The 15405-nt window shown below is 42.0% G+C and overlaps 1 protein-coding gene across 1 annotated transcript in view; it reads right to left on the reverse strand.

The window, feature by feature from the left end:
- The window catches only part of pdcl (phosducin-like), an 86286-nt gene extending 72803 nt beyond the window's left edge, over positions 1–13483 (reverse strand). The window contains exons 1-2 of the mRNA XM_034192987.1: positions 13294–13483; positions 13107–13190 (exon numbers count right to left, since the gene is read on the reverse strand). Of these exons, the coding sequence (XP_034048878.1) occupies positions 13107–13190; positions 13294–13303 (94 nt within the window). The 5' untranslated portion in view covers positions 13304–13483. The remainder of the gene's footprint in view (positions 1–13106; positions 13191–13293) is intronic.
- Between the last annotated feature and the right edge of the window lie 1922 nt (positions 13484–15405).

Here is a 15405-nt window from a genome sequence, read left to right on the forward strand (position 1 = left end):
CTGACAGTTACTCCTACTGCGTGTAGAACTTGTTACACTTCATAATTAAGTCTTCATTGTGTGTGTATGCCATTTGGACTTTTAGTTCCTCTGCATTTTCCATACTACGAGGGTAGGCTGAAAAGTTCTAAGGCTCCCCATGAAGGAGTAATGCATTAACTGCATTATAGTGAGCCTTAGAACTTTTCAGCCTACCCTCGTATCTATCCCAACCTTTTCTGTTTTGAGGTTGGTGCTGTTATGTGTCGGACGCAGCCCGGAGAACCGACCAGCGTTTGAAGGACCCAGTATGAAATAAGCAGAGCACGGTACAAAGGATAACTGAATTTAATACATAACAGTGATGTGATAAAAGATATAACAAATAAGTAAATGTAGGGACCAACACCCCCCAGAGGACATCCCGCCAGCTCCAGGAGTAATAACCACAGCTGAGGTCCCTCTGGGATCCAAAGTCACCCACGGGGACTCCCAGCGCCTCCCAGAGGACCGGTCCATCAACCCCAGGAGACGCCTCCCCTCATGACCAACGGACCCAGCCCCGGCCGTCTATGGCTAGATGGACCCACAGCCCTTTCCCCCCCAGAGGACACCACAGTCAGACCCTGAGGGCGGAAACTGGGGGGAAAAACAAAAGTAAAGAAAAAAAAACATACAAACAAAACAACCCCAACCCCACCCCCTCGGAGCAGTGGAAACTGGAAGCACGTCCAGCGTCACCAACCATGACTATACCCCAGAAGTCAACCCGGAGGAGTGGAACAGCGGTTATGGCAGACGGCACAAAACGGCGCCACCCCTCTGACTTCCAAACCAGCCACCAGCTGCGGGTATATCCCACTGCCCCAAACCTCAGCCACGCCGATGGCAGACGGCTCAAAGGCACGCTGAAGCCGGAGGTGGAACAGGGAATCAATAAACAAAAAAAAACAACAACACCCCGAACCCCCCCCCCCCCCCTCCAGGTGCAGAGGTTACCTGGGAAACGCCCAGCATAACCAAACTGCACCACTCCAGAAACGCCGACACGTACGGCTCACACGGCTGGAGCCAGAGGAGAAGAGAGGGCATAACAAAAACAACAAAAAAAAAAGAAAAAACAACCCAATTACCCCCCCATCACCCCCCAGGGGACCGTCCCATCAAACCCTGGGAGGTGAAACCAAAAGAAATAAAAAGAAAGACTAACAGACTAACATAAAGTTGCGTGGGTCTTTGTTTTTGCTCCAAACAGACTGCAGGGTCATGACCCCAGACACTAATAGTGAAAAAAAAATCCCACACAAAAACCAACTCAAAAAATACCCACAAGAAATGAACCAACACAAAACTAATCACTGGTTTATACCGTCAAGCTCAAACAAATCGAACACACCTGTTCCAACTTAAGAGCTTAACGGTAATGTGACTCAGTCACCACAAGAGGGAGCCAGAGTGCTAAAAATGAAAAACCCCCTTTGGTGACAGAGAAAACAAACTCAAGCTGCTTTTCTGTGCGCAGCTGTGTGCAACACACAACCAAAAATGTGATTCAACTAAATTACGCCGGAGCTGAACAACAGATGCAGTAGCTATCATTACCCGGGGAAACGGGGCTACAACTGTAAAACAGGAAGCACAGCGAGCCGTGCCACAGAGCTCCGCCGTGCGCGTTCACCCATTACAGACCCACTCCTGCAGCTCCCGTTTAAACCTCTTATCCGGTCGAAGTGTGACGCGAAGCCGTCGCCAGTCACACTCCACCACGACCCACGGATAAGGCACACACAGGAACACGGCTGCAAGAGCGCTCAAATCAGTATTCAGTAATGGGTTCTCAAACACGCACCATCCGGGCGGAGAGCACCCGCAACTGATCCGGATAACTTCTGAACGTCTGCTGCCGCCTTCCCGGCGCGTTACCGTCTCTGCTACCGCTGGGTCCATGATGTTTGGCCAGAGACTACTGTTATGTGTCGGACGCAGCCCGGAGAACCGACCAGCGTTTGAAGGACCCAGTATGAAATAAGCAGAGCACGGTACAAAGGATAACTGAATTTAATACATAACAGTGATGTGATAAAAGATATAACAAATAAGTGCGCGGTCTGGCGTGGTGGATTACGGTGTGCTCCCAGCAGCACTAACAGTCCGGAGCCAGAACCAGTTCGGACCCAAGGACCCCGCCGACACCCCCCAGGTGGCCGCGACAAACCGAGTCTGTGAAAGAAGAAATCATTATGTGAGTCCACACTCCACACACAGAGAGACCGCTCAAAGGTGTACAAACAGCAAACACTTCCTGGCTTAATTACAAATCAGCTTCCCACCCTGCAGGCATGGAACACCCTGTTCACAAACTCCACTGCAGTGGAAGCTGATTAAACGACTAACATACAGCTCAATATAATAAGGTGTGAGGGACACCACATTTACTGACTGTATAAATGTTAGTCACAAAACCTAACATACCTCAGGCAGTGTGCTGACGAGCGTGAGACCTCACCCCCTCCTCTTTCACAGACCATGCATCAAACCTGGACGTTCTCTGCATCCACTGATGATGAGATGGCTCTTGAGACGACGATCTCACCCGTCTGTTCACAAGGTCGAGTCTCTGGCAAATACACACTGTGTACTCCAGACTTAAATGCCACCATGTTCCAATCCGTGTAGATGCACCACAGCTGTGAGTCCTGAACGAGCTGCACTTGATCAGCCTCAGGTGATCAGGGTGAGGTCCTGGTAACTCAGCCACACAGCCACTCAGTCCCAAATGCGCACCACCTGGAAGGAAAACCAAAAGACAGAAACAGAAGACAAAAGCCAGCCAGGCACGCCAGCCACAACAGGTGCAAGATTCTGGATTCTGTATTTCACATTGCTACATATCTCCCCATTCATTTTTACCTGCGGCCATCAAATATGGCCATCAGGTAATTGGCCGGGGTCTTCAAATTAATAGGGAACATTCTTGGGACACAGACCTTGGACAAGTTCAAAGATGGCTGACCTTGACCTATTTTAAGAGGTATTTTAAGAGGTTAAAAAGTCACATTCTCTACCTAGTTTTATGGGATGATCTCACAGACTTTAGTGTGGTGGTGTCACTTCCTGATGTTGCTAGCTGCTAACTTTGCTTTGTTTTTGGCCATAGACATTATAAAGAATAGACACCGCACTGGTTGCTGAGGCGCAAGAAATGCGGCCGCCATTGGACCGGTCATTGTAGTGATTCCATCATAAGACACAGTGTAGGTTTGACTTTATATTCTTGTTTGTTTTTATTGTTTAATCTTTCTATAATAAAGCTGCTTTGTTATTTTCTCTGATTTGTGAAGTGTCTTTTAGCACTGCGTAAATCGCTATATAAATATAATGCATTATTATTAGTACTATTATAATAAGGTGGTGAGAGCTGCAGAGAGCTCTGTCCTCTGTCAGGGCTTTTAGCTGGAAAACTTTCACGAGCAAGTTTGTACATGTGTAAATATGGTTTGGGGCGGGGATGTCATGTCCTTGTGTTAATGTGACAGTTTACATTTACAAGACATTTTATTCTCTCTCTCTCTTTGTCCGGCCTTGGACCTCTCTCTCTGACCTGATATGAAGTATATTGATATGCTGTGTTATTTATATATGTTATCATTTTCTGATATATAACTTTTTTATATACGAGTGATACTCTATATATGATTTCTATCCATCCATCCATCCATTTTCTTCTGCTTCACCCGAAGTCGGGTCGCGGGGGCAGCAGCTCAAGCAAAGCCACCCAGACCTCCCGATCCACACACACCTCCCCAGCTCCTCCAGGGGAACCCCGAGGCGTTCCCAAGCCAGCTGCGAGACGTGGTCCCTCCAGCATGTCCTGGGTCTTCCCCGGGGCCTCCTCCCGATGGGACGTGCTCAGAACAGCTCTCCTGTGAGGCATCCAAGGGGCATCCGAAAAAGATGCCCGAGCCACCTCAGCTGGCTCCTTTCGACGTGGAGGAGCAGCGGCTCGACTCCAAGCTCCTCCCAAGTGACCAAGCTCCTCACCCTATCTCTAAGGGAGCACCCAGCCACCCTGCGGAGGAACTCATCTCGGCCGCTTGTACTCGCGATCTTGTTCTTTTGGTCACGAGCCAAATTTCATGACCATAGGTGAGGATCGGAACGTAGATTGATCGGTAAATCGAGAGCTTTGCCCCCCTGCTCAGCTCTCTCTTCACCACGATGGTCCGATACAGTGACCGCATCACTGCAGACGCTGCACCGATCTGTCTGTCGATCTCACACTCCATCCGTCAGAAGCTCCCATGACCAGTATGAAATCAAGGACCGAGATGTTACCCGGTACGGCGGAGCTGGAGCCCCACACTGGAGCCAGGTCTGGGGTTGGGGCTCGCACACGAGCGCCTGGTGGTCGGGCCTTAGCCCATGGGGCCTGGCCGGGCCCAGCCCGAAAGAGTGACGTGGGCCTCCTTGGGTTCACCACCTGCAGAGGGGGCCATGGGGGTCGGGTGCAGAAAGGACTGGGTGGCGGTCGAGGGCGGGTGGCCCGGCGGCCCAGTCTGTGCTCACAGCCTCTGGCTGTCGGGACGTGGAATGTCATATGATTTATATATATTATAATTTTCTCTGAGATATTGATAGTCCATATATGATTTTTAGATATATTGTAATATCATATGATATATATATATATATATATATATATATATATATATATATATATATATATATATATATATATATATATATATATATATAGATTATATTATACAAATAATGGATCGTAAGGAGTCCAACATAGAGAAATATTGGATGAAGAAAAGGTATATTGGACGAGGCGTAGCCAAGTCGAGTCCAGTATAATTTTTCTGAATCCAATATTTCTCTATGTTGGATGACTTCCCATCCATCAATTGTTATGTTCTCCACCCCTCTCCCAAATTAAGCAAACAACAAAGAGTCAAGTAAATGAGATCAATTTATTTTGTTGTGAACAGCATATGACTGATTCTGATGCGATGAATGCTTTGAAAACGTCAGTAGCGTGCTTGTCTACCTTCTTAGTGTTTTTGGCATCCTTGGAGTTCAATATTTCCACCAGTTCCTCCTCTGTGAACTCAGCAAACCTCGCTGGCAGACGATTTGGAGAACATATATATATATATATATATATGTTCTCCACTCAGATTGCAATAGCCAATCACAGATTAGCCTTTCTCTCCATCATTTACCTGTATTTTGGCATGCTTGGCGTCAGAAAGTTATGTTGGATCCAAAAGGATCCAAAAAGGCTAGGACCAAAAGTTATATTGGATCGGTTCCCAATGACCAATAGCGTTAGAGCTTACTGCCAACAGCTAGCCAATCAGAGCGCAGCATGCGAAGGTCAGGAACTAGCTGACAGATGCTGGTTGAAAAAATGGCAACAAACATGTCAACAACAGCAGAAAATCGTCTGCCAGCAAGGTTTGCTGAGTTCACAGAGGAGGAACTGGTGGAAATATTGAATATTGAATATTGAAGGATGCCAAAAACACTAAGAAGGTAGACAAGCACGCTACTGACGTTTTCAAAGCATTCATCGCATCAGAATCAGTCATATGCTGTTCACAACAAAATAAATTGATCTCATTTACTTGACTCTTTGTTGTTTGCTTAATTTGGGAGAGGGGTGGAGAACATAACAATTGATGGATGGGAAGTCATCCAACATAGAGAAATATTGGATTCAGAAAAATTATACTGGACTCGACTTGGCTACGCCTCGTCCAATATACCTTTTCTTCATCCAATATTTCTCTATGTTGGACTCCTTACGATCCATTATTTGTATAATATAATATATATATATATATATATATATATATATATATATATATATATATATATATATATATATATATATATATATATATATATATATATATATATATAATCTATATATATATATATATCATATGATATTACAATATATCTAAAAATCATATATGGACTATCAATATCTCAGAGAAAATTACAATATTATAATATATATAAATCATATGACATTCCACAATGTATATGATATATATATATATCATATGATATTACAATATATCTAAAAATCATATATGGACTATCAATATCTCAGAGAAAATTACAATATTATAATATATATAAATCATATGACATTCCACAATGTATATGAATCAGAGTATCAATATAATTTATATATATATATATATATATATATATATATATATATATATATATATATATATATATATATATATATATATAAATTATATTGATACTCTGATTCATATACATTTTCATTCTCTCTATACAGTATCTATTGTTATGTCTTATATAGAAATATAATGTATTCATTAGTCAGTATTTTGTTTATATATATATATATATATATATATATATATATATATATATGTGTGTGTGTGTGTGTGTGTGTGTGTGTGTGTGTGTGTGTGTGTGTGTGTGTATAAAATGTATGTGTTTACAGTGTTTGCAAAATACCTGTCTATAGTCTGTATCAGAATATTCTAGTACTGTTAATCCCACTATGACTATTAAAATACGACGAACCATTTGTCCTGTATCATAGCTACATGTATGATGTTTGCAGGACAAAAAAACACGTGAAAATCAGTTTAGTATTCAGAGCATTTAGATTAAATGCACTGCGCCTGTTGAACAGTACTGAGTGGATCAGATGACCGGTGTCACGTACAATTCTTTCCGCCTCGCTTACAAAACAGCGCAGAATGTTACGCATGCATAGATTTATTTATTTTTTGTCGTCTGCATCTCTACCTGTCAACTGGCACCAGGGAAGAAGTAAACTTGATCTATTTTAATTGTTAACACTGGTTAATCATGGACTCAGTGAACATTCAAGTCTTTAGTGAGCAGATGACTGCCCTCGTGGAATATTTATCTTCTTTGTCTTTCGGCTGTTCCCGTTAGGGGTCGCCACAGCAGATCAATCGTTTCCATCTCACCCTGTCCTCTGTATCTTCCTCTGTCACACCAACCACCTGCATGTCCTCTCTCAGCACATCCATGAACCTCCTCTTTGGTCTCCCTCTTCTCCTCCTGCCTGGTGGCTCCATCCTCAGCATCCTTCTCCCTATATACCCTGGGTCCCTCCTCTGCACATGTCCAAACCATCTCAATCTCGCCTCTCTGACTTTGTCTCCAAACCGTCCCACCTGAGCTGTCCCTCTGATATGTTCATTCCTAATCTTGTCCATTCTTGTCACTCCCAAAGAGAATCTCAACATCTTCAGCTCTGCCACCTCCAGCTCTGCCTCCTGTCTTTTTGTTAGTGCCACTGTCTCTAAACCATACAACATAGCTGGTGTCACTACTGTTTTGTAAACTTTCCCCTTCACTCTTGCTGATATTCTTCGGTCACAAATCACTCCTGCCACTTTTCTCCACCCACTCCACCCTGCCTGCACTCTCTTCTTCACCTCTCTACCACACTCTCCATTACTTTGAACAGTTGACCCCAAATATTTAAACTCATCTACTTTCACCACTTCTACTCCTTGTAACTGCACTATTCCACTGGGCTCCCTCTCATTCACACACATGTACTCAGTCTTGCTTCTACTGACTTTCATTCCCCTTCTCTCCAAAGCATATCTCCACTTCTCCAGACTAGACTCAACTTGCTCTCTACTCTCAGTACAGATCACAATGTCATCTGCAAACATCATAGTCCATGGGGACTCCTGTCTGATCTCATCTGTCAACCTGTCCATCACCACTGCAAACAAGAAAGGACTCAGAGCTGATCCTTGGTGTAATCCCACCTCCACCTTGAATGAGTCTGTCATTCCGACTGCGCATCTCACCGCTGTCACACTATTCTTGTACATGTCCTGCACTACCCTAACATACTTCTCTGCCACTCCAGACTTCCTCATACAATGCCACAACTCTTCTCTTGGCACCCTATCATAAGCTTTTTCTAAGTCCACAAACACACAATGTAACTCTTTCTGTTCTTCTCTGTACTTTTCCAACAGTATTCTCAGAGCAAACATTGCATCTGTAGTGCTCTTTCTCTGCATGAAACCATATTGCTGCTCACAGATCTTCACCTGTTTTCTAAGCCTAGCTTCTACTACTCTTTCCCATAACTTCATGCTGTGGCTGATCAGCTTTATGCCTCTGTAGTTACTGCAGCTCTGCACATCACCCTTGTTCTTGAAAATAGGAACCAGCACACTTCGTCTCCACTCCTCAGGCATCCTCTCACTTTCCAAGATTTTATTAAACAATCTGGTTAGAAACTCTACTGCCATCTCTCCTAGACATTTCCATGCCTCCATTGGAATGTCATCTGGACCAACTGCCTTTCCACTCTTCATCCTCTTCATAGCAGCCCTCACTTCTTCCTTGCTAATCTCTTTTACTTCCTGATTTACTCTGACCACATCATCCAGTCTTTTCTCTCGCTCATTTTTATTCATCAACTCTTCAAAATATTCCCTCCACCTTCTCAGCACACACTCCTCACTTGTCAGCACATTGCACAGCACACATGTGCATCTTTTACCACCCTAACCTGCTGCACATCCTTTCCAGCTCTGTCCCTTTGTCTGGCCAATCGGTACAAGTCTTTTTCTCCTTCCTTACTATTCAACTTCTTGTACAGCTCGCAATATACCTTTTCCTTTGCTTTTGCCACTTCTCTTCTCGCCTTACGCCGCATTTCCTTGTACTCCTGTCTACTTTCTTCATCTCTCCGACTATCCCAAAACTTTTTCGCCAACCTCTTTCTCCTTATGCTTTCCTGGACCTCTTCATTCCACCACCAAGTCTCCTTGTCTTCCTTCCACTGTCCAGATGTCTTACCCAGTACTGCCCTAGCTGTCTCCCTCACCACATCTGCAGTACTTTTCCAGTTGTCCAAAATTGCTTCCCCTCCAACTAGTGCTTCTCTCACCTGCTCGCTAAATTTCACACAACAGTCTTCCTCCTTCAGCTTCCACTATCTGATCCTTTGTTGAGCTCTCACTCTCTTCTTCTTCTTTAACTCTAAAGTCATCCTACAAACAACCATCCTATGCTGTCTAGTGACACTCTCTCCTGCTACCACCTTACAGTCTGTGATTTCTTTTAGCTTGCATCTCCTATAAGGAATGTAGTCCACCTGTGTGCACCTTCCTCCACTCTTATATGTTACCCTGTGCTCCTCCCTTTTCTTAAAGTAGGTATTCACCACAGCCATTTCCATCCTTTTTGCAAAATCAACTACCATCTGTCCTTCCCCATTCCTATCCTTGATACCATATCTACCCATTACTTCCTCATCACCTCTGTTCCCTTCACCAACATACCCATTGAAGTCTGCTCCTATCACCACTCTTTCATGCTTGGGCACACTCTCCACCACCTCATCTAACACACTCCAGAAATCTTCTTTCTCCTTCATCTCACAACCTACCTGTGGGGCATATGCACTGATGATATTCATCAACACCCCTTCAATTTCCAACTTCACACTCATCACCCTGTCAGACACTCGCTTAACCTCCAACACACTTTTAACATACTCTTCCTTTAAAATGACCCCAACACCATTTCTCTTCCTGTCCTCACCATGGTACAACAACTTGTACCCACTGCCAATGCTCCTGCTCTTACTTCCCTTCCACTTGGTCTCTTGCACACACAATATGTCTACCTTTCTCCTCTCCATCATATCAGCCAGCTCTCTCCCTTTACCAGTCATACTACCAACATTCAAAGTCCCCACTCTCATTTCCACCCTTCTAGTTTTCTTCTTCTCCCGCTGTTCATGGCAATGTTTTCCTCCTCTTCTTCTTTATGAACAAACAAATACACACAGGGTATTTCAGAGTTGTCCAGACGGACACTCATCAAAATATGTATCGATGTAATTTGCGAAGGTGTTTTGCTTCTCTCATCATCCATCCACCTCAAGTTCCAAGTGCTGTTTTCTAAGCGAGGCAGAAAGAATTAATAACATCGATTAAATAACTGACAATAGCTGTAAATGAAGAAATTCATCAAAATATCGACGTAAATTGCGAAGGTGTTTTGCTTCTTTCATCATCCATCCACCTCAAATTCCAAGTGCTGTTTTCTAAGCGAGGCGGAAAGAATTGTACATGACACCGGTCTAACATGGCGGCCCCACAGCTCGTCAGCGCCAATAGGCGTCTACTCTTTATAATGTCTATGGTTTTTGGCTAGAAATAACACCTTTTGCATATATTATGTAAAAGCTAGCAAGAAATAAACACTTATAAAACTGAAAACATTGTTTTTGTAACCTGATAACACCTCTGGAAGGATTTACAAAACATTTAGCAGATGTTAGCGTGGTGACATCATTTCCTGGTTTCGCTAGCTGCTAACTTCACTTCGGTTTTGGCTAGAAATAACACCTTTCTCATACAGTGAGGAAAATAAGTATTTGAACACCCTGCGATTTTGCAAGTTCTCCAACGTAGAAATCATGGAGGGGTCTGAAATTTTCATCTTAGGTGCATGCCCACACAAAAAAATCAGAAAATCACAATGTATGATTTTTTAATAATTTATTTGTATGTTACTGCTGCAAATAAGTATTTGAACACCTGTGAAAATCAATGTTAATATTTGGTACAGTAGCCTTTGTTTGTAATTACAGAGGTCAAATGTTTCCTGTAGTTTTTCACCATGTTTGCACAGACTGCAGCAGGGATTTTGGTCCACTCCTCCATACAGATCTTCTCTAGATCTTTCAGGTTTGGAGTTTCAGCTCCGTCCAAAGATTTTCTATTGAGTTCAGGTCTGGAGACTGGCCAGGCCACTCCAGGACCTTGAAATGCTTCTTACGGAGCCCCTCCTTAATTGCCCTGGCTGTGTGTTTGGGGTCATTGTCATGCTGGAAGACCCAGCCATGACCCATCTTCAATACTCTTACTGAGGGAAGGAGGTTGTTTGCCAAAATCTTGCAATATGACCCCATCCATCCTCCCTTCAATACGGTGCAGTCGTCCTGTCCCCTTTGCAGAAGAGCACCCCCAGAGTATGATGTTTCCACCCCCATGCTTCACAGTTGGGATGGTTTTCTTGGGGTTGTTCTCATCCTCTAAACATGATAAGTGGAGTTGACTCCAAAAACCTCTATTCTGGTCTCATCTGACCACATGACCTTCTCCCATGCCTCCTCTGGATCATCCAGATGGTCACTGGTGAACTTCAAACGGGCCTGGACATGTGCTGGCTTGAGCAGGGGGACCTTGCTGCCCTGTAGGATTTTAAACCATGACAGCATCATGTGTTACTAATGTAATCTTTGTGACTGTAGTCCCAGCTCTCTTCAGGTCATTGACCAGGTCCTCCTGTGTAGTTCGGCGCTTTCTCAGAGTCATCCTTACCCCACAAAGTGAGATCTTGCATGGAATCCCAGACCGAGGGAGACTGACAGTCATCTTGTGTTTCTTCCACTTTCTAATAAATAATCATAACAGTTGTCTTCTACCAAGCTGCTTGCCTGTTGTCCTGTAGTCCATCCCAGCCTTGTGCAGGTCTACAGTTTTGTCCCTGGTGTCCTTAGACAGCTCTTTGGTCTTGGCTATGGTGGACAGGTTGGAGTGTGATTGACTGAGTGTGTGAACAGGTGTCTTTTATACAGGTAACAAGTTCAAACAGGTGCAATTAATACAGGTAAAGAGTGCAGAATAAGAGGGCTTCTTAAAGAAAAATTAACAGGACTGTGTGAGCCAGAATTCTTGCTGGTTGGTAGGTGTTCAAATACTTATTTGCAGCAGTAACATACAAATAAATTATTAAAACATCATACATTGTGATTTCCAGATTTTTGTTTTTTTAAGATTATGTCTCTCACAGTGGACATGCACCTAAGATGAAAATTTCAGACCCCTCCATGATTTCTAAGTGGGAGAACTTGCTAAATCACAGGGTGTTCAAATACTTATTTTCCTCACTGTATATTATGTAAAAGCTAGTGAGAAATAAACACTTCTAAAACTCAAAACTTTTTTTGGAAGATAATAACACCTCTGCATGCTAAAGTCCGCTAACTCAAAGCTAACTTCCCATGGAGTTAAATTTGTCTCATTAATTCTCAAGGCCGGTCATCCGGCATTTAACCTTGAGTGGTGGTATATTTAGAGGGGCTTTATTGAATATGTATAAATTGTGTGTAAGACAAGAGGATCTTAATAATTAATTAAACAACTGCAAATTATAAAGAACACAATGCTCATACGGCTGAGGGTATATTAGCATGATGTTATTTTGACCTTGTCCTGAGGTATTTAAACACTGAATGAAAGAGATCATCTTGAGCCAGAAGCAGGCATGTATTTTCTTGTCTTTGTTATTTATATATAGGATTGCTGGAGCACCCAGAGTTCTGAAAAAGAATGAAAACAGAGAGTGAGTGCACATCTGCACCTCACTTTCAAATATGAGAGTGATTGTGGCATGTTTGATTAACCTCCTACCAGGTATATCCTCCTGACTAGGAGGTTAAGATATAATGTAAAATATACATTAAATGGTGTTTTCAATGGCCACAAAATCTGAAATCTGCTTCATATCTGGATCAAACTTTATCAGGTGATAGTGAGTGCCCTTCTGCACCCCACTTTCAAATATGAGAGTGATTGGGGCATGTTTGATTAAGATATAATGTAAAATATACATTAAATGGCATTTTCAATGGCCACAAAATCTGTAATCTGGATCAGATCCGGATCAAAGTTTGTCAGTCGATGAAGGATACCACCCTACATAAAAGTCTCAAATATGAAAGAAACTAGATCTTTTTTTGACAGAATTATGAATTTTTGAAAATTTGTTCAGTGTTTAAGGATGACTTTTTTCAATATTTTTCCTGACTTTGACCTTTGACCTATGACCTTGAAAATTGAATTTGTTCTGTAAAAAAAAAAAAAAAATCACAATTACATATGAAAAATTGTGGGTTCCAGGCTGTTCACAAACAAACAAACAGGGGCAAAAGAAAAAAAAAGCGCATTCATTCACTGTATTTAATCTTGTCAGGCAGCTCTGGGCGGCGTTGATAGGACTCATGCTGCGCTTCGAACGTGTTACATTAAATCTTCATAACCACCTACCAGTTTGGGTGAAAACTTCATCACCTCGGCATGCAGGCTCGAGCAGCAGAAAAAGAAGCGCACAAAGAGGCCCGAGGACAGCAGCTTCAAAATGCACAAGACAAATGTGAAATAAGATTACCAGCAGATCAGACAAACACACACACACACACACCATAAAGTTGCATGAACAATAATCATCACTTACATGATCTCATCTTCAGATCAGGATGATTTAAGTCCAAGTAATAAACCTAAAGTGGGGAGAGAGAGCAAAAAAAAAAGTGCAGAAATCCAAATTTTGTTCCAGAAAAGGAAAGAAGAAATAATAGGGGGGAAAAAAAGCAAGCAGCGGAAAACTGCTGGTGTCTCTGCAACAACCCGCACAAGCGTTTACCTGCCCCTTCACAGACAAAAAAAAAACCACACACACACACACACACTGGGATAGTACAGGGTCATGGGCTTCCAGTTCTTCATTGCCCCCTGTTGGTGGCGAGAGTGCACACTCTTTCCAAGTACGACAGCCTTTGCATTGCATTTTTCAGTCAATAATGTTCCAACAAGCTGCTGAGGTAGACCGAACCTTTTATGACCTCAGCTGAAGAGCACATTCCATCTGTCAGCCACATGTCTCAGAAGGACCTCAACTCATTTCAATGACATATTGTAGAGATGTAGACCTTATAGGCAGAGCCTCTGCTTGCTAACGGGCAAGTGAGGCCACTGCTTGGGGCCCCAGGCAGAGTTCGTTGCAGAATCCTTTATCCTGTTGCTAAACAGACATTTTTTCAGAACTCATCATATTAGCATACTTTGTACAAATATAGTAAAAGTATGCCATACAAGTATGTTAATATGGCAGCATGATGTACAATTAATTATATTTTCAGAGCAGTTCCTATTGTGGGACAGCACTGTGGTGAAAGTGTATTTGTCTCCCAAGTGAAATATTCCAGGTTCAGTGCTGCCTGAGCCTCAGTTTCTGTATACAGTTGTACCTGTGTTAGAAAAACCAGATCAACATGGATCTTATGCCATGCCTGCTGTGGTGGGCCTGAGCAAAGTGGGAGCAGCACAATAAAATCTCATTGACTGGGGAAATAACTAGTTTATAATAATAATAACAATAATAATAATAATAATAATAATAATAATAATAATATCCCATTACAATTTCCGAGACAATGTGCATTACTACTTTGTGTTTTTATACAGTGTAAATTGGGGGTGCTGACCGGTTGATTGCAGAGATACTGTGGGTCGATTGCCAGTAGGCAGAGCAGCTCCGAGTTGAAAAAAAAAGTTGTCGTCTCTCAAAGCGTGATGACGGCAGCACACCTGCACTGAGCTTGACAAAGACATTTTTACACTTTTTTCCCCTGTAAAACTCTATGTAAAAACTCTGTAAAACCGCTCTATGAGTGTCCACACTAAAAACAGCTGAAGACCCGCCACACATGAACAACAAATACTAATGCTCTTTTTCCACCCAAATGCACCTAAAGTCTGTTTTTGAGGATGACATGACTGTCTTACCTGTCAATCTGGTTATGTTTTCTGCATAAATACATGTTATCCATTCTTCTTGCTCAGATGGTAAACAGGGGCAAATCCAGATGCAAAGGGGGCATGGGGGGGGGGCACAACGCCCCTAGATTAAAGGTCCATTTTAAGACATTTTTTCATACTACTACAACTACTTATAATAATAATAATAATAATAATTTCAACAACTAAAATGTTTAGAAAGAATTTAAATGGTAGAAAAATGGTAGAAATAACTTAATTGTTACATTTATAAATAATGTAGATTATAAATTGTAAGTTTTACCGTTATAGTGTTGTCAGCATTTAAATATGACATCAAGAAAGAGTGTCTTTATTTTGTGTTTTATAAAACACGTATTTATGTTAATTGAAGTAAAAAAAGACTGACTTTATTTCATGTTTTACAAAAAGTTTTTTTTTTCAGGAAATAGTATTTAAGTTCAACTTAAAATGTCAGGATGTACATTGTTTACTTTACGTTACTATTAAAAATGCACTTCCAATAAAGTGAGTATTGGCAAAACTGGTTATTATTTTACTAATTATACTATATAATATTATATTATACTAATAAAGTAACTAATCTAACTTAGTTACTTTTAAAACTGAGTAATCAGTAAAGCAACTAAGTTACTTTTTCCAAGGAGTAATCAGTAATCAAATTACTTTTTCAAAGTAACTGTGGCAACACTGCGAAGTATAACGCCAATGTTTCTTTTATTGGATGCTTTGTTTCATTGCAAATTACCTCAAACTTTTGGTACATTAT

This window comes from Thalassophryne amazonica, chromosome 17, assembly GCF_902500255.1.
Source record: "Thalassophryne amazonica chromosome 17, fThaAma1.1, whole genome shotgun sequence".
Taxonomy (NCBI): domain Eukaryota; kingdom Metazoa; phylum Chordata; class Actinopteri; order Batrachoidiformes; family Batrachoididae; genus Thalassophryne; species Thalassophryne amazonica.